General features: G+C 39.5%; 1 protein-coding gene across 1 annotated transcript in view; it reads left to right on the forward strand.

The window, feature by feature from the left end:
- The window catches only part of LOC140913610 (cytosolic phospholipase A2 epsilon-like), a 45,491-nt gene extending 28,548 nt beyond the window's left edge, over window positions 1-16,943 (forward strand). Inside the window, 11 exon segments of the mRNA XM_073350337.1 lie at window positions 680-717; window positions 1,446-1,581; window positions 2,336-2,472; window positions 3,351-3,573; window positions 5,826-5,940; window positions 7,417-7,554; window positions 9,612-9,719; window positions 11,917-12,108; window positions 12,953-13,119; window positions 14,075-14,261; window positions 16,705-16,943. Of these exon segments, the coding sequence (XP_073206438.1) occupies window positions 680-717; window positions 1,446-1,581; window positions 2,336-2,472; window positions 3,351-3,573; window positions 5,826-5,940; window positions 7,417-7,554; window positions 9,612-9,719; window positions 11,917-12,108; window positions 12,953-13,119; window positions 14,075-14,261; window positions 16,705-16,943 (1,680 nt within the window).
- Window positions 16,944-18,533: the final 1,590 nt, after the last annotated feature.

The following is an 18,533-nucleotide window of genomic DNA, read 5'->3' on the forward strand; positions in this document are numbered from 1 at the left end:
TGGTACAGGTGCCTGAAAACATTGGAAAGATTGAGTTAAAATAGTAGGCTGAGGATTAACTAGTGGTGTTGAGTAGAACTGTGTGAAATTTTTCAGATGAAACTTTTTTTATGAAAAATACAGATTTGAGTCGATGAAGACTTTTCACAAATTTGTGTTGAATATGCTGTGTTGTTTCAGTTGAAATCCTCCCCCGCAATAAATTAAAAAAAAAATGAAAAATACATTTTTGAAATGAAAGGCTTTTGATTTTTTCAATTCAAAATAACTTTTTGTTTCCAAATTTGCCTCAATTTTAGTTGTAAAAAAAGATTTAAAAACTTGGAAGTGAAACGTATTATTTTGGATTGACTGTAACATTTAATTCAATCCAAAACAATTTTTAAAAACTTTTCAGTTAGCCAAAAAACTGGAAAAAAATTCATTTCGGGTCTATTTGAAACAATTCCCCTCCCCCCCTCCATTTTTTGTTTTGCATTGTCCAGTAAACTGAAAAATCAGTTATTCGCACAGCTCTAGTTTTGAGTCTGTCTATAACTGTATTTCTCGAATTATTGATGGTCAGGCTCTGTGGCTTCAGTGCTAATTGTGGTGCAGGTAAAACTCATCCCAAGGCTGAGAGGACACACAAGCCTAAAAATATGATGACTCTTATAATTTTTGCTTTCTTGGTTTTCAGACCAGAACGTTTGATTTGCATGTGAAGACAAAAGAATGGTAAGAGAGTCCCAATCTTGCTTTTGGATCTGTGTGGATAGATCCCCACAGGGCCCAACTGAAATCAGTAGAGCTCCATACAGGCATGGGGATCTGTCAATTGCAAGAGAAGGGCACTTATTCTTTGGAAGTGGATAATGTCAGCAGAGCTTTTCCCTTTCCTTGCTGGGGAATAATGTCTTGCTGCAATCATTTAACAAAACAGAATAACCTGTAGTTGATTTCAACAGCAGATGAGAATATGTCATGAAACGCAGCACATTGCGAATAGGCTAATCATTTTAATGCAACTCTTTCATTAGATGCCATAGAAGCACCAGTCAAACTAGCAATTAGAAATCTGTACACACACTGGCTGGTCTGGCGTCATCTCCCTTCCCACAGCCTTGTTCTTATATGGTACACAGATTAGGGCTCTACCCAGCAAGGTGCTGAGCTTTTTGGCCCCGATCCAGCAAAGCACATAAACCCATGCTTAACTTTAAACATGCTTCTAGTCCCATTGATCACTTATTGAATTAAATTTAAGCACATATTGCTTTCTCTATCTCATTTCTTACATTAGTCTGTCTATACAGAGGTGTTGGAATGTCTTTTCTGTAAACATATCCAAGGTTATATATATATATATATAGAGAGAGAGAGAGAGAGAGAGACTTGAAATTGACTACAACAGATAATAATTTGTGGGTTTTCCTTGGCTTCAGGACTCAGGGCCTGTTTAACAGCTCAAGAAAACTAGATGTACGTTTGGGATTTGACCTGTGCACAGAGGAACAGAATTTTCTGAAGAATCGGAAGAAACTGGTTGCTGCTGCTCTGAAGAAGGTTCTTCGGCTAGAGGAGGATCTGAAGGACCATGAGGTAGTTGAGGCAGAAGAATCTTGTGTCCTGTATTGCCCCAGATGAATGCTGAGTCCTGTTGGGTACCAAAAGCCTGGTCCAAAGCCCACTGAAATCAATGGGGAGTCTTTCATGGTCTTTCAGTGGGAGTCACTGTTGGTGCTGGTTACAATGAGTGATGTGCTGTTGGAGGGGGACTGAGAAAGTAGTGTGTGTCCTGTGTAGAAAGGCAATACCTAGGGGATCCTTCTCTCTCCTTTCCCCAGGCCAGGACAATAGGCACATGAGTGTTCTACCCCCTTCAGTCCCCCATTCAGCCCAGGAGAAGGGCATTCCATGAGGAAGTCTTCTCTCCAGGTCCTGTTCAGGCCAAGGAGGTCTCAAATTTGACAGACCAGTGTTCTAGTCTGGACTGGCAAATCCTATATTCCTATGTTGGCCTCCGGGTGAATACCCTGTTTAGGAGAATCCCAGATCTGTGAGTTTGACCCCAATTACCATACATATTTTTAAAAAAACAACCCACTTTGACAATGGAAGAATCTGAACTTCACTGTATTCAGCAGCAAGGAGAGTATCAAACAATTTAGAATGAAGCATATGCAGGGCCGCCCTTCTTGTATTATTTTGCTGTGCCACAATTTATGGGAATGCTGTAACCACTCACAGATCAGATTTATTTTTTGCTCACCTTTTGTTTATCTTTCTCCTTTTTAACCATTAATGCTCCTCAGTGTTGTTTGTCACCAACTTTCTGCCATTGTGTGTTGAACAGGTGCCAGTTGTGGCTGTGACAACAACAGGAGGTGGGATAAGAGCTTTGACAGCCATGTATGGCAGCATTTTGGGTCTTCAGAAACTGAATGTTCTCGACTGTGTTTCATACATCACTGGCTCATCTGGGACAACATGGTAAGGAGCTCATTTTATAAGATTTTATTTGATCCTTCTATAAGCTTCTGGGGGAGAGAGAAGTGCTCAAGGAATAGGTTATCTTGATTGGAAATACACTACAGCGTTATGCCAGCATAGCTACAGCATCCTAGCTATTCAGCTACAGTTCCTGTAGACACGGCCTAAGGGTAAAATTTTCAAAGTTGCCTAAGTCCCATTTTAAAAAATGATTTAGGCACTTGGGACCTTAAGTCTCATTGAAAATCAATGAGATTTAGGCTCCCATGTCACCTTTGAAAATGAGACTTAGGCTCCTATAGATACTTCAGAACATTTTCACCTAAATTTTTCTTATTTTCTAGCTAATAGTTCTTTTCCTGGCACTTAGATTTCAGCTAGCAAAAATAATGATCGTTTTAGGTAATCTAACCCCATTCATGAATATCAGTGGGGAGTCACTGGATAGCCTACCATACAGTATATATTCTGAATGGAGTGGAGTAAAAATTACCAGATGAAACAAGGAGAGTTTACCAGAGATTTGTGAACATTTCCTCAATCCTGGGTAAAGTTTCAAGCAAACCTGTGTTGAGTTTTGACAGTGAACCTCAACTGAATTTTTTTTGCATTGGGTGGAAACCATGTTGAAACTTGGAAATCATGTGGCTTTGCACATCTTTGACCCAAAACCCAGTGTTGTCAGATGAGTTTCCCTCTGGGCTTTGGAATTTGTTCATCTCTGAAACTCTAAACAAAACATCAATGGTGTGAGTTAGCTTAAGTGAAGTGAATCTGAAAAAAGGTTGCATGAAGCTCTGCCACATAGATCCTTTGAGTTTCACAGTCTCCTAATTCTAATTCGCTGTTGTCTTTAACATGGTATTTCCTGTTCCCAGGACCATGACAAACTTGTATGAAGATGATGATTGGTCACAGAAGGATCTAGGGGAGCTAATCATTGAAGCTCGGAAGCAAGCATCCAAATCCAAAATGAGTGCTTTTTCCTTGGAAAGTCTGAAGAATTATCATAGGGAGCTGAGTCAGCGCACCCAAGCAGGATACAAGACATCTTTTATAGATCTCTGGGGGCTCATGATTGAATCCATGTTGAATGATGAGGTACTGTATACATCCCTCTTTTCAGTAAGGATTATGTTCTCTTTCTAAAAATTAGGAGAAAATTAAACCCTAGGAAGAGAGAGCCATTCAATATCTTTATAGTTATTCACTCAAAGAAATTCCACTGGATTGATGGCAAATCAATACCTCATGCACAGAATAGGACTTTACGATCACATGCTAATGACAGAGAGATACAGAGTGAGTTACTAAATTTTGTGACTTAGTGAATAAATGAACAAACAGAAGAATAACAAATCAAGGGCAATGAAACACGTACTGCATTTTCATGTATTTTCTCAACTGTGGTTTCAGGTTAATTATTTAGGACAGGGATTCACAACCTGAAGGGTTGCAACCCTCTTGCCCTTCTCACGCAGCGAAATGGCAGAGGGCAACCTGGCTAGATCCTGACTAAATTAAAGGGGAATTCAGATGTGGGTGGGTAAGTTTTTGTTGTGGAAAAGGAGTATCAGTATAGAGAAGATTGAGAACCACTGATAGGCTAATAATCCAGAGTATATTCGTAAATTAAAGAGATAAGGTGGCTGAGGTAATATTTTTTATTGGACCAACTTCTGTTAGTGAGACAGTTAGCCAGAGCTCACCTCACCCACCTTGTCTCTCAAATATCCTGGGATTGACACAGCCACAACAACACTGCATATACTAGTAAATGTTCTGTAACATATTTTGTAAAAAAAACCCAAAAAACAAATTTTAGTGCCCTGAAGTTCCCCTACAGCATCGGCTATTAAATCTTTGCTGAGAACTGGAGCAAGACTGTCAATTTTTGTGGAGGTTATAAGGGGTGTGATTTAGCAAGGTGTGTGTTAGTGAGGTTCAACTGTATTAAAATACATTGTATGTTCAATACAGTCATTAAAAAAATATAGTGGATCTATTGCTCTGTCAGACCTTAAACTTACAGGACCTTTAAAATTGCTGTTCGTCAGCTTGTGGCAGTGGTTTTGGATTTTATCTCAAGCAGGTGTTTCTGTGGCTAACTTTGAAAGTTATCATAAGATGTGCACAAGCAAAGCTTGAAAAATCTCAGTGGTATTGCCACACTAATGGTGAAAGAAGCCCTTTCAAACTAAATGGGCAAAACCAAGCCCCTTTTTCATGTGACATTTTTCATTCTTCTTCTCGGGCCAGAAGTTATTTTATAAAATTTGATAAAAATCTGTTTCGCTGTTTTGAGAGATCATTTCAAAAATATACTTCATTTCAGATCTTTTTTTTTCACTATAGGTACAGTAGAACCCCAGAGTTACGAACACCTTGGGAACAGAGGTTGTTCATAACTCTGAAATGTTTGTAACTCTGAACAAAACTTTATGGTGGTTCTTTCAAAAGTTTACAACTAAACATTAACTTAATACAGCTTTGAAACTTTACTATGCAGAAGAAAAGGTCTGCTATCCCTTTATTTCTTAGTTTAACACAATATTGTACTGTATTTGCTTTTTTATTTTTGTCTCTGGTGCTGTCTGATTGTGTACTTCCGGTTCCCAATGAGGTGTTTGGTTGACTAGTTCATAACTAGTCAACCATAACATAATTCATAACTCTGGTGTTCGTAACTCTGAGGTTCTACTGTAACTCAATATTGGCTTTTTCTAAAAAAACCCAAACTTTGGAATTAATTTAGGCAGAGTGTCATTGACATGGTGGCTTGACAAAATCATATTTTAAAAAGATGACATTAAAATATAGGAGAACAGTAGAAATAGCATTGTCTCTCCTATTTTTTGCACAATACATGAAAATGCCATGCTACAGATATACTGTGTAGTCTTCAAATTCTAGTATCACACATTGAAATAGAGTGTAGGCTGGTTAGTAGGATCCACCTTCACCAAGACCATTGAGAGGCCCCTGACTTCTTCCCAAATCTCTCTTCCTGTGAGTGAAGTACATAGAGGAGAACCTAGGAGGGAATTCAGACATTTCAGTGACTTCTGAACTAAGATGTTATAGTTGTGCAATGATTAGTGTAGGCAGCACCTCCACCAGTACATGGAGCTATAGCCTTATCTTAGTGTTAAGTTGTTGTCTTGTGTGTTATGTTGTTGATCTGACCTGAGGGAGGAGTGGGGGTTGGCAGAAAGTTCAGTCCTGTCAGTGTGTGCCGGAGTCGGTACCTGCAGTATCCCAATAGAGCTTTGTGATTCTGTAAGTGAGTATTACAGTAGGTTCCTGTGTCATTTTTGTTGTTTCTCAGTTAACCATTTTTTCTTCAAAAACAGAAAGAGGAGCATAAACTCTCAGATCAGCAACAGGCAGTGAATTGGGGTCAGAACCCACTGCCCATCTACCTGGCTCTCAATGTCAAGGACAACATTACCACTAAAGATTTTAGAGGTAATGACTATATTCCAGAATTACAGCTGAGTTTAAATCTAAGAAGGTCCTACTTAGGCTTGGACAAACCAATTAGATAACACAGGAACCTTCCAAACTTTCACCCTGTGACTGAAACAATCCTATTAGGAGGGTTAACAAAGTTTGCATACTTTAACGTACATATATTATTGTGTTTCCTTTTGTGTGTGCACGTCTACACTAGGATCTAGCCAGGACCTGAAGTTAAATGTGCAGGATTATGATGAAATAAGATGTTCTCCCAGTATTTCTCCCTCAGCCTAATTGGAAGCAGGGAGTGCTGAAATATTGTAAGAGCCCATTCTCATGAGATTTCCAGACACAACTTGCAGACCTCAGAGGTCTGGATATTCAGTTACGTATCTAAACTTATAGGCCCTTAAAGAAACTAATTCTCTGAACCTTTTGGAGATCACTTATCACTAGTTCAGTGCTTCTTTTGCATGACAAATCAAAAGGAATAGAAGCCAAATTACATCCTGGTCTCCCTTTCATTGGAGGAACAAACCCTTTCCTTGGTGAAAAGGAAGTTGAATCTATGTTCTCTTTCAGATCCAGTATTGCTCCATCAATTAATCTGAAATGGACAGGAAGTGGAAAATAAAGTGGTGTTACGCTATTCTCGGTCTTCATTTGACACATTCATAATTCTGATTTAGAGGCTGTACATGGGATTGAAGTGATGCATAGACCTCTTGCTGGCCCTTGTATGGGGACAAATATCACCCTATATGTATCTCTCTCATTTACTTGGTACATGAGTGTTTGTTCTGACCATTGCCAGATTAATTGTAAATATACCTTTTACCCATTAGAAATAAAATGTTTATATCCACAGAGCACTAATCCCATTCCACTGACAGTTCCCATCCATTCTCTTTGCAAGGGTGGCTATGCCCCAGGAGATGCTCCCCAGTGTTTGCAATGCTGCCCACCTTCAGGTCCTGTCAGGGGAGAGCTACTTCAATTGTCAGTTGGAGCTGCATAGGAGCCCTGTCACTATAGGCTGCCATGGGGACATGCTGACTCATTACTCCTCCCCATTGCTCCTAGCCATGCTTCTCTTCTGCTACTTTGGGTGACTGACTGCAGGCTCCCCCGTGGAGGGGTTTGGGGTTCCTTGAACTGCCAACCCCCAAACTGGGTGGACCTTGTGCCTTCAGTGACAAAGCTCATGTAAATTGAAAATGAATTAAGGCCACTGTGTGGTCCATTTTGAGGACAGAGCTACCCCCTCCATTTGTTAAGTCCCAAGTCACTCTCCATGTCCTTCAGTGGCACTCATAGTAAATAAAAATGGCTAGTCACAAACAGTGGTGGTTCCTATAACATAATTCACCTTGAAAAGCTGAAGCTCAGAAGGTTTATTCTACTTTTAACTCTCTTTACCTGCTAGCTAACACCACGACTAGTTACCCACTGCAGTTAAATAGGTTTTTGTGACTCTGTTTGCAGAGTGGGTGGAGTTCACTCCCTATGAGGTGGGATTCCTGAAATATGGAGCCTTTATTCGTGCAGAGGATTTTGGAAGTGAGTTCTTCATGGGCCGGCTGATGAAGAAGCTCCCAGAATCTCGGATCTGCTTCATGCAAGGTGTCTTATTCACTTGGGAAAGTGTTTACCTAATAAGAATACTAATAGCTATGGAAATCAGTGCCTGGCAAGCCACTGTTCTGTGACTGGCAGCAGTGGTGCAGTATCAACTGAAGAAAATGTTTTTATATCTTAATGAGCAGCAGATAAAGTTAAATGTGATTCTAAATTTTCCTAATAGTTCTAAACAGTTGCACTTGGTTTCATTTTCTTGTGATTCCAAATGATAGATTCAGAGTAGATGTGAGATTTTATACATCTTTAACACCTGAGTTTGCAGAAAACATCACACACTTTTATATTCCAAATCTCTGAGGTTCAGCCCTTTAGGGCATAGTTCTATTGTTAATTTATAACCCTGAGGAATACAGCACAATAATATTGAAAATTTAGCCCAATAACTAGCAGCATATCTAAACCCAGTAGTAATGTCTTTTACGCAAACTGTATGCCAACAGCTCTTCAAGAATTTAAAGAATAGTTACATGAATAAACAACATATAGTAGCAAAGGGGGGTTATGAAAGAAGTTGGAGAAGCAAGGTATAAAAGAAAACTATATATCCACAGAAATTTGAAAAAAGAGAATAAATAGAGATATAGAAAGTCTGCCATTTTCTGGCAGTTAGAGAGATAAGAACAAGAGCACCTCAGAATTTTTTTGACAAATTGCTTTCATTGAATAATACTGATTTGTCCAAACTGAAACTGTGAAAAAGGGTCAGTTTTGACAACTTTCCTGACTCAAGGGGGGGGGGGGGGAAGGTGGAAATTGTCAAAATGGGAAAGCGTTTTGTCATTTTTTTTAAACAAAACATGCTGGTTCTCTGCTTCAGAATGATTTTTGTTTTGAAATGTAATCTAATTCGGTGGGGGGGAAATAAAAGAAAGTTTAATAATAGAAAAAAGTTGAAATCAAAATGAAAAATTTCAAAATTATCAAAACAAAATGTTTCGATTGACCTAAAGTGGGGGAAAATTTGAAATTTTGGTTTGTAAATATTTTTTAGATCTTTGACGTTCAGAAATGGGAAAAAAAATGTGAACTTTCAAAAATATTTGTTGGATGGGAAAACTATGTCCCACCGAGCTCTAATGACAACCTCTGTGGCTGATTCCATGAATTAGTGCTGATTAGAGAGAGTTTTTATTTGAATTTTTTTTTATTAAAATGCCTTTCTATTAAAATAAAGACTTTTGAAAAAAGGTGATTTTAAATTTTCTGGGTTTTTATCAAACTAAATATTTTGAACTATGTTCCCTCCCACTTTTCCACCCTCCCATTTCTGTTTGCTACTGAATTCAGTAGAATGACTGATATCTAGGGTCTTCCCTCACCCCACACACTTTTTTTACTTTTCTATGTTTCCTTTGGCCACACTGTAACTTTTCAAGACTTTTTCCACTTTGGAAAAGTTACAGAATGGCAAAAGGAAAAAAAACAAAATAAGTTGGGAATGGGAGACCCTGACTTTGAAGATTTTTTATTCTATTGCATTCAGTGACAAAAAGGGAGAAAAAGAAGAGAAAGGGGACAAATTAAAATTCAAAGTTTGTCAAAGATATATTTCAGGGAAAAAGAAAAGCAATTGTTCCAGGTCAAACCCTATGAAGTGGAAACAACTTTGAAATATCCTGTGTAGTTTTTACCAATTTTGAACCATCTCTCTCATTGAAATACAGAGTTCCAACAGCTGAGGAGCAAAAGCTGGATTGAGGAATGTGCCAATATTTGGATCTAGGGGATAGTCCAATTTCAGAGGTGTCTTATTTTGATAATTTGCAGTGATTATAAATATGGGTGCAAATCAGCTTTGCAAATTTCACTCATACAAGATCTGCAGACTTTGTACCCTCAGGAAAGACTTGCTTTACATTCTTCTTTTCCTGCTCCAGGAATCTAGTTGTAGAAGCCTGGGCTATATGTTAAAATTAGAAAGAAATGAGAAAGCAAATTAGAACAGATTTGTGGGGAGGGACAAAAGGTCGTGTTCACTACAAATGCTTCAGTCTTCACTTGGACTCATAAGTTGCTATTAAATCTCTTCCCCTTGATAGGAATGTGGAGTAGTGTATTTTCCAAGAATCTCTTGGATGCATGGCATGCAGCTGACAATTCAGAGGACTTCTGGCACAGATGGACCCAAGACAGAGTGACTGAAATAGGTACATCTGGTTTTTCCTTCCATTTTGTTTTGATTGGTCCTGCATGCTCATCTGATGTGAGCACTATACCCACATTGGCAGTGTGCTCAGTCTCAGGGCCAGGGCAGGACCGGGAAGGGTAAGCCGTGCCTGGTGTTGCGGAGCAGCACTCTCTTTGGTTGATCTTGAAGCAGCAATAATAAGATACTCTTTAGGTGAAGGAGAGTTGCCATAGTGTAGGGCCTAATGAAAATGAGGCAGTCTCGAAGGACTGGGAAGAAGAATTTCCTCTACTGGACTTAGTGTTCGTGCAGGAAAGCACTTAGTGGTGCTTCCCACATAAAGCATATTTTGCCTCTGTTCTGGAATCTCTGCTAGCCCCCCAAGTTTGTTTCCGGATACAATTCAAAATGTTGGTTTTTACTCTAAACATTTTCCCAGGACTACCTTGGACACTACCTTATTCCTTGTGTGAAACAGCAGCAACTAAGGTCAGCTGGACTGCACAAGCTAACACCTTTGGGTGTAAATGGGTGGGGCTGATAGCAGGGCATTTTCAATGAGGGGTCTTTGATGCTACAATTTGCCTCCCCTTTTCTCTGCATTTGCTGGCTTTGAGATCATGTTACAAAGTCAGTCTATTTCCCCAGTTTTCCTAAGCCAGGTTTTACGCTAGGGAATTGTCATTATAACTATGTTGTTCATGAGCATATGAAATCCACCCCCAAGCTATCCAATTAAACTGACATAACCCCCGGTGAAGACAGCGCTATGTTGATGGCAGGGCTTCTCCTGTTGACATAGTTACTACCTCTTGTGAAGGTGGAGGTGAAGTACCTATGCCACTAGGAGACCCTTTCCCGTTGGTGTCAGCAGTGCCTTCACTGAAGTGCTACAGCTGTGATGGTCCAGCTTTTTAAGTGTAGACTTGCCCTTAGTGTTGGGGTTCTGTGGGAGTAAGTAGAGCAGGTGAGGGAAATGTTAGTTTTACTGGGTCCAGGAAACTATTAATATGGGCATTAGGCCTACTGGATTTGAATGTTGTTGTTTTATTTTTTGTAATGTATAGATATCTATTTTATTTGGACCTTTACAGATGAGCCCTTCTACAGTTTTGTGTGCATGTATGTTAAAGAGAACAATAATCCCAGACATAAACCAAAAACAAATTTTGAACATTCCTTACTCAACAGTCTAATAGTAATAATAATGATTCCACCCCTATTAAACCAACCTTCAATCTCCCCAGCATTCTCCCTTCTAAAAAGCTTGGACACAGACAGGTTTTGCAGTGTTCACCAGCTTTACTAGACCAAGGGAGGAAGCAAGTTCCAAAGTTAAAGGCCCTTTACCGATCATGCTTTGCCTGCAGCTCCTTCATGGTTAAACTCAAGGGTCTCCACTGATCTCACTGCAGAATTATCTTATTAAGAAACTGGCAATCTCTCTGGTAAACACAGCCATTTGGGGCCAGATTTTGAAATGAGAGTTAGACACCGAGATACTTTTTAAAATCTAGTCTTTATAGGGTTAAAATCAACACATTAAATTGAAACAGAAGATAAATTGGTAATCTATGCAGAGCACAGGAGTAATGTACCCCTGTCGGAAAGACTGCTAAGCTCAAGGTTGCCAAATTCTGTACTAAACAAATTTTATGAATCAATTTGAAATGTAGTCCCATGTAGATACATTACAATAATCCAGTACTGAGCTGACAAAATGGGTACCAATAGAGAGCTCCAGATCCAAAAGAAAAGTCATATCCTTAGAGCCAAGTGTAGACGGGAAAAAGTATTCTTGGCTGCTGCTGCTACCTGAGCACCCAGAAGCTGTCTGAGGATCCAGTATACGCCACAGGCAGTGAAACTGTGTCACGAAGGGTCCTCGGAAAACCCAGATCAAGGGAGATGAAATAATCGGGGCCAGTTCTTTCAATTGCTTCCCCCAAGGAAAAGAATATCATGACAATGTTGTCTAATTTGAATCTCGGCCCTTATTCTGAAGGTGCATGAAGAGCCTGATCTAAATCCCATTGTTGAAAGACTCCCATTGACTTCAGCAGGCTTTGAATCCAGACCTTAGGTGCATATTTAGAAAACTATATAAATAATAAATTATTATTATTACTACTATTGCAGAAGACTATTCCACATCTCCCCGTTCACCTGCCCTGAAAACATGAATAATTTATGATATTTCTACCACCTTTCTTCAGAGGAAGAGCCTGATCTACCTGAGAGGCCACATGAGATGGCTACTTGCATGTACACTCCTGCAGGAGGCATTTCCAATGCACTTCGAGATATTTTAACGGATCGCCCAGCGGTATCAAAGTACCACAGTTTCTTAAGGGGTTTCCAGATGCACAATGAGTACACACAGCATGAGCAGTTTTCTAAATGGAAAGGTATAGTCCTGCCACTCAATTTTGAGAGGCTTCCTTTGAGATAATTTGGGGGTCTGAAATTTAGTGAGGGAAACCTGTTTGTCTTGGAGGGAACTGAATGGGCTTTATGTTTAATTCACGCATTATTTTTTCCTGAATAGGACAGGGAGAATTAATTAGCTTCATTTTTTTAATCCCTTCACCCCAAATCGCAAAACTTGAAGCTAATTTTTAACAGAACTATTCAATTCATCTATTGAATTGTTTGGGGCTGAAAGTGCTTAGTGGAATTGGTGTGGTGGGACCCCACTCATTTTGTTGTAGGTCACATGGAAAAGCTCTCTCAGGTTTGGCATGATTCATCGATTTTGATGACCAGACAGAAGAGACTGAATGGACAGTCAGAAGGAATGCCTTCTCAACCTAGGAGAGGCTGGCTACTAGAGTGAAGTAATAGGAGGATGCCAGAAATGGAATGACCATCTATGTCAGAGAGGACCCATGTCAAGGCATGGATCCTCAGTCTGAGGGTCATGGCCCTTTGGGAGAGTGGGAAAGGGAGTTCCATAGCTCCAGGTAGATTTTAACAGCTTTTCTTTTCTTTATGCCTAGATAAAAATGGGTCCCGAAATGATAGGAGGTGGGGTCCTGAAACTCTCCCCTCTTGTAACATGGGGTCAAAGTGCAAAAAATGTTGAGAACTACGGACAAGCTATAGTGGTATAGCTGTCACAAGCAAAAGAAATTGTGCATTTCTTGGGAGGGAAGGAAGCTGTATTTCTCTTTTCTCTCTGACCCTTGAAATTCAAGAGGTAGCAGATCTGCTCCTGCAGTGGTTCATTTATAAGAAATACTTACCTTTCAGACACTATGCTAGACTCTTTGCCTAATCAACTGAGACACACTGCAGAGCATCTGGAGCTGGTAGATACTGCATTCTTCTTTGATACCAGTTACCCACCACTTATGAGACCAGAGAGGAAAGTGGACGTCATTCTGCATTTAAACTACAGTGGAGGATCACAGACAATGGTAAGAGCGGTCAGCTTCTCCTTTGTTTTCTTCAGTAATGGCCATTTGTCTGTAAGTCTTTATTAGCCAATGTTAGTAATTTCCTACTTTTAAACATTAGAAGAGAAAGGTGATTCCAGGAGGAAAAATCTTGATCTAATTTGAACTACTTTGTAGATAGTGGCATGCATCCCTGTTTTGGGAACAATGGTCTATGCGCCACATTTAATTAAGGCATTGTGTGGCATGACACTAAGGGGTAGTGATGGTTGAGATGACAGAAACCTGTCCTGTATTTTAAGGAATAAATTCACCTCTCTGACAGCCATTAGGGTTTGAATGTTCATTTTCAGTCCACATGTGGTTGATAAAACTTTATTTGGTCTTTTTTATTTATTTACTTCCTGAGTTATCCAAGGGTGATTTAATGAATGGAGAAATTCTTCACATGCTTGTTTGTGTTCCCATTTAAATGTCAGACTTGTTTTATGAGAACAGCTCACTAGATTTCAGTGCATTAGAATCAGATTCTGACTGAGAGTCCTACTTCTGATTTGTCCTCAAACACAAACTCTGAAACGGAGTCTAAACCAGATCTGCAGGCCACCTCCCTGACCCATCTATAATTGAACGCAGACATTATCTTTGGTAACACCATTCTTTCCTTTGAATTCTTGCTGTGTTGTTCCCAGTCAAATTCCTGTTTTACAACTCTCTTGGCCACTAGTGTCTTTAAATGAATAGTATAATTTTGAACGGTCTTTACAATCTATACTAAACGTTTCCTGTTTTGTGCAGTAAGATTATTTTTGGACAGCCCTCCAAGGAACAAAGTAAAATGTATTGTCAGCAACCCGTTTAATGTAACCCATGTGTCTCCAGTCACTTGCATTCCTATTGGCAGACCAGTACAATCCTGTCCTGACTTTTGTCTTGTTGTTGGTTCTAATGTATGTTCTGTTCTGCGGTGATCTAGCCTCTGGACCGGGCCTCTACGTACTTCTCAGAGCAAGGTATCCCATTTCCTAAGCCTGTGTTGAATGAGGAAGAAAGGAAGAATCTAAAGGAGTGTTATATGTTTGAAGATGCAGAGAACCCAGGTGCTCCCATACTGCTTTATTTCCCCCTCGTGAATGACAGCTTCCAAAGATACATAGCACCTGGTAAGTAAACAGCAGTCAGTCACTGCATTACAGTGAGCATGAGCAGCCTGCTCACTCTCTAGAACTTTGTGTTTTATTTCATACTAATAAACATGTCTCTTGGCTGGGTCCCTTTTTCTACTTTCAACATCACTACTTCTAAATGATCACTTTCAGCCAGTAATATCACTCATTTATAGAGTTTGGGCAAAAATTTTCAGAATTCTGGCAATTCCACAGAAAGCAAAAATAAAAATTGGTTTTGGATTCAACCAAAACCAATTTTTTTCAAAATTTGTGACAAATTGAAAAGTTTTTTTTTTTTAAAAAAAAAAGCAAGCTGAATGAAATGTTTCATCTGAAATGAAATGTTTTGTTTCAATTTCAAGCTTTTTTATTTTAAAATTTTAAAAAATGAAAATAAAGGACATTTAAAATAAAAATGGTTTTGAATCAAAATGTTTCCGTTCAAAAATATCAAAACTTCCCCCCCCATATGAACAATTCAGCGAATTTGATGCGAATTCATGACATGTTTCTGTGTTATAGTCTGAATTTTTCACTGAAAAAAAGGTTCTTTGCAAAATTTCACCCAGCTCTCCTCATTTGTCCCATATAACCACCCTTATTTTAGTCTCACATTTACCTCAGTCTGACTCAAACTTGGTGTTATCTCACCAAGTATTAGTGTAAATAAATCAAGACCACAAAAGTTTACCATTAAGGTTAACGAAAACATTCAGTTTAATATAAGTTCAGGCACCTCTACAATATTTTTTAATTCCATGACTTGTTTTTTAGGCCTTTGTTGAACAAGTTGGAATGCCAGCACAAGTTATTTAAGTCTTGGATGGCTGAGAGCTAGGCTTTCAGTATAAACCATGTGTTCAACATGTAAGTTACTTGAGGCAGCTGTGGGAAAAGGTGAGGCAGTTGAGGTTGTATTCTCTCCATGTGTTGGTGTTACTCAGCTTTACGTAACTTTTTTCATCAGATTTGGGTACTGCAGTTTTCTTGTTTTTCCAGGGTTTACCTCCGACAGGGATCTGGATAAGAAGGAGGTGAAACTGATTAGCAGAGTTTGCAATAGATCCAAGGAATTGATGAAGTGGGTGTTAGCCCACGAAAGCTTATGCCCAAATAAATTTGTTAGTCTCTAAGGTGCCACAAGTACTCCTCGTTGTTTTTGCTGATATCGACTAACATGGCTACCACTCGGAAACCAGAGCAAATTCAGAATCATTAGACTTGATTAAGCATTTGAAAATTTTTTTTTTTGTTCACCTTGCTGTATAACTGGTATAAAGTGTCAAGTGATGACATAGAAAACAATTGTATGCCTTCACAATTTTTCCCCTTAAACAAAATTTGGTTCCTATACTAATCTCCACGGCTCCTTCTATTGGCCACAACAATTCACAGTTTTAGGATACTTTTGGACTGTCATCTACTCATGGATTATGAGGGAGTAGTGGTAACTGTGTCATGTTGAAAAAGGATATGTTAATCATATGAATGTGGGTATGTACCACTATTTTTTGTGTCTGTAGTTAGCTAAGATGACGTGGCCTTTCTCTGACCATCATCCATGACTTTGTCATTTCCTGCTCAGTCTAATGCACTGTGCTGTGCTCAGGGATACTTTTGCAGACCACTCAAAAACTTCAGCAAGTACAAAATGTAGTGGGCCATCTGCTTGGTGGAGTGAGCTCACGTGAGCACATTATACCTGTGGTCTGTGAATTGTACTCACTTCCTGTGCACTGTGGGAGAAATTTAAGGTGTAGGGTTTCATTTATAAAACCTTGAGGACTTTAGGATCTGGCTGTGGGTTCTACACACACAACTGAGGTCTGGAGAAAAAGTGCTCCTTGTTGACATCTTCCAAAGTCCAAGTTTAACAGCCTTCAGAGTGCAGTGCAAAGCATATCTTTTAAATTGATTTCAGATGATTGTTGGGAAGGTTTTTCTTATGGGGTGAAGCAGACATGGGAGGAGGCTGTTTGTCCTTTATACTGTGGGCTGTTTGAGGAGGTGGTTGTTTGTGTTGCAAAACTACTGGATGAATCACAATTTTTCTTTTTGTGATAATTTCTGGAGATACCAGTTTTCTACTTCTTCCTGCTCTCAACGTCCCGTTTTATTTTTTCCTCACTGTCATTGAAACCTCTTCCTCTCCAGATGGGGTGGTGGACATGCAGTCCCCTGTAAGGCCCCTATAAATGACTTTCCATGGACAGTAGGAGGTGCTGACAGCAATGCAGTCACCTTCATTCTCTCACTCATCACATTAGGTTTCAGATTTGAGACTGATGTTCCAGAGATCAAAGTACTGGATTGGCAATTAAATCTGTCAGCACCCTCTGGGCTGTTCTTGACACAGTGTATTAAATGGATCTATACCATAGGGTATAACAGGGCCTCAGTAGTGAAACCCATTGTTTTTGTTTTTTTCATTCCCCAGGTGTGGAACGCAGTGCATCAGAAATAGAACTGGGCAAAGTTGATGTCTCCAGTTTCTATTCCCCATATTCGACAAGGGAGGTCTCACTGAAGGCACAAGATTTCAACAAGCTGCTGAAACTGACTAATTACAACATCCAGAACAATGAAAACTTGATTCTTCAGGCCTTGCATGCAGCGGTGAGGAGGAGAAAACAATCTCAGACCCAGTCCCCATCCCAAGCACAGTCATCCTCCTGAAAGACATCTTTCCTGAAACCCCTTTTCTGGCTTTCAAACAACCCCCCAATCTCTCCAAGATCATCATCCTCATGGACCAGGACACACTAACTCAAAGCAGCACCAGACCCTGCCAGAACAACAGATGAAAAACCTGCAGACATATCTCCACTGCTACAATGATCAACACCCCCTCAACACTTCTTTCAAGATCCATGGGTTCTACACATACCTGTCACAATATGTGATGTACCTTATCCAGTGCACTAAATGCCCCAATAACAACTTTGTGGGTGAAACCAGACAATCACTATACTTTTGAATGAGCTCACACAGAAAAATTATAAAGACAAAAATACCCGATCACCTGTGGTGAACACTTTTCACAAAGTGATCATTCCATATCTGATCTCTCAGCCCTCATCCTCAAAGGAAACCTGCACAATTCCTTTGAAAGATGAGCCTGGGAGCTTAAATTCATAACTTTGCTAGACAGTAAATGTCAAGGACTGAATACTGGATTTATGGCTTATTACAACAATCTATAACTCACTATCCTTCTCCCCTCCAGCTTCCCCCCGCTGCCACTTTCCCCCCTCTGACTGGTAAGGTGCTAACAGGTTACTTTACCTTGAATGATCCCTTGAAATATGTGTCAACTACCGATGCTAAACAATATGTTCCGCCTTGTGTTTACTGTGATACTGAGTACATTTCCCTGACCTGAAGAAGAGCGCTGTGTAAGCTTGAAAACTTCTCTCTCACCAACAGAAGTTGGTCCAGTAAAAAAATATTACCTCACCCACCTTGTTGCTCTAATCCTCCTGAATGCTCTATCTTCTGCAACTTGGGAGTGGCTAAAGCTTTCTAAAGTTTGGCCAGACCAATAGATGTTTAACTTGGGATGCTTTGGTGGATTCTGATTCATTCCAATTAAGTAGCCATCCCTGGAAATAGAGTCAATTGAGTCATGACCTAGGTATTTGTTTTAAGTAAAGGACAGTTCATGGTATTTTATGAAATACTATACATAATATACACATTTAAAAGCCATAATAAAAATGACAGCACAGTAAACGAGCATTTAAATAATCTTTTAAAACCTCAGTAATTCTGGTTTAAGTCAGGAATGTCGGCTCTGTGAATTGACTCTCTGTCAAATAGTTTTACCCACACACTGACTAGTCTACTTTTCTGGCTCCATTTCACTGTTATGGAGAAAATGCAAAGATACTGCTGTGTGCATAGGGCAATCAGTGTAACTCCTCCTCATCTATCTGTCTATTTTCAGCAACTGTTCTCTTTAGAGTGCCTAGTACCTTGTCAGCTATAAAATCTCCTGTTGTTTCACTGGCATCCATGTTAACAAAATCCATAAAATCCTCGCCATTCATAAGAGGATCATATGACATTATTGATTAAATTCATTTGTTTCAGTTTTGGTCTCCCTATCACATGAATTAAATAATATCCAGCCTTTTAAAAACAGCTCTGTCAAGTGTATTCTTTCATGAATTGCTATACTCAATGTAGCATAGAGCATCAAGGAGATTCACTTTCCTCACAGTTTCATCAGCACGTTGCCCTTCACCTGTTGTTTTTATGAATGTT

The sequence above is a fragment of the Lepidochelys kempii genome, chromosome 6 (assembly GCF_965140265.1).
Source record: "Lepidochelys kempii isolate rLepKem1 chromosome 6, rLepKem1.hap2, whole genome shotgun sequence".
In the NCBI taxonomy this organism is placed as follows: Eukaryota; Metazoa; Chordata; order Testudines; family Cheloniidae; genus Lepidochelys; species Lepidochelys kempii.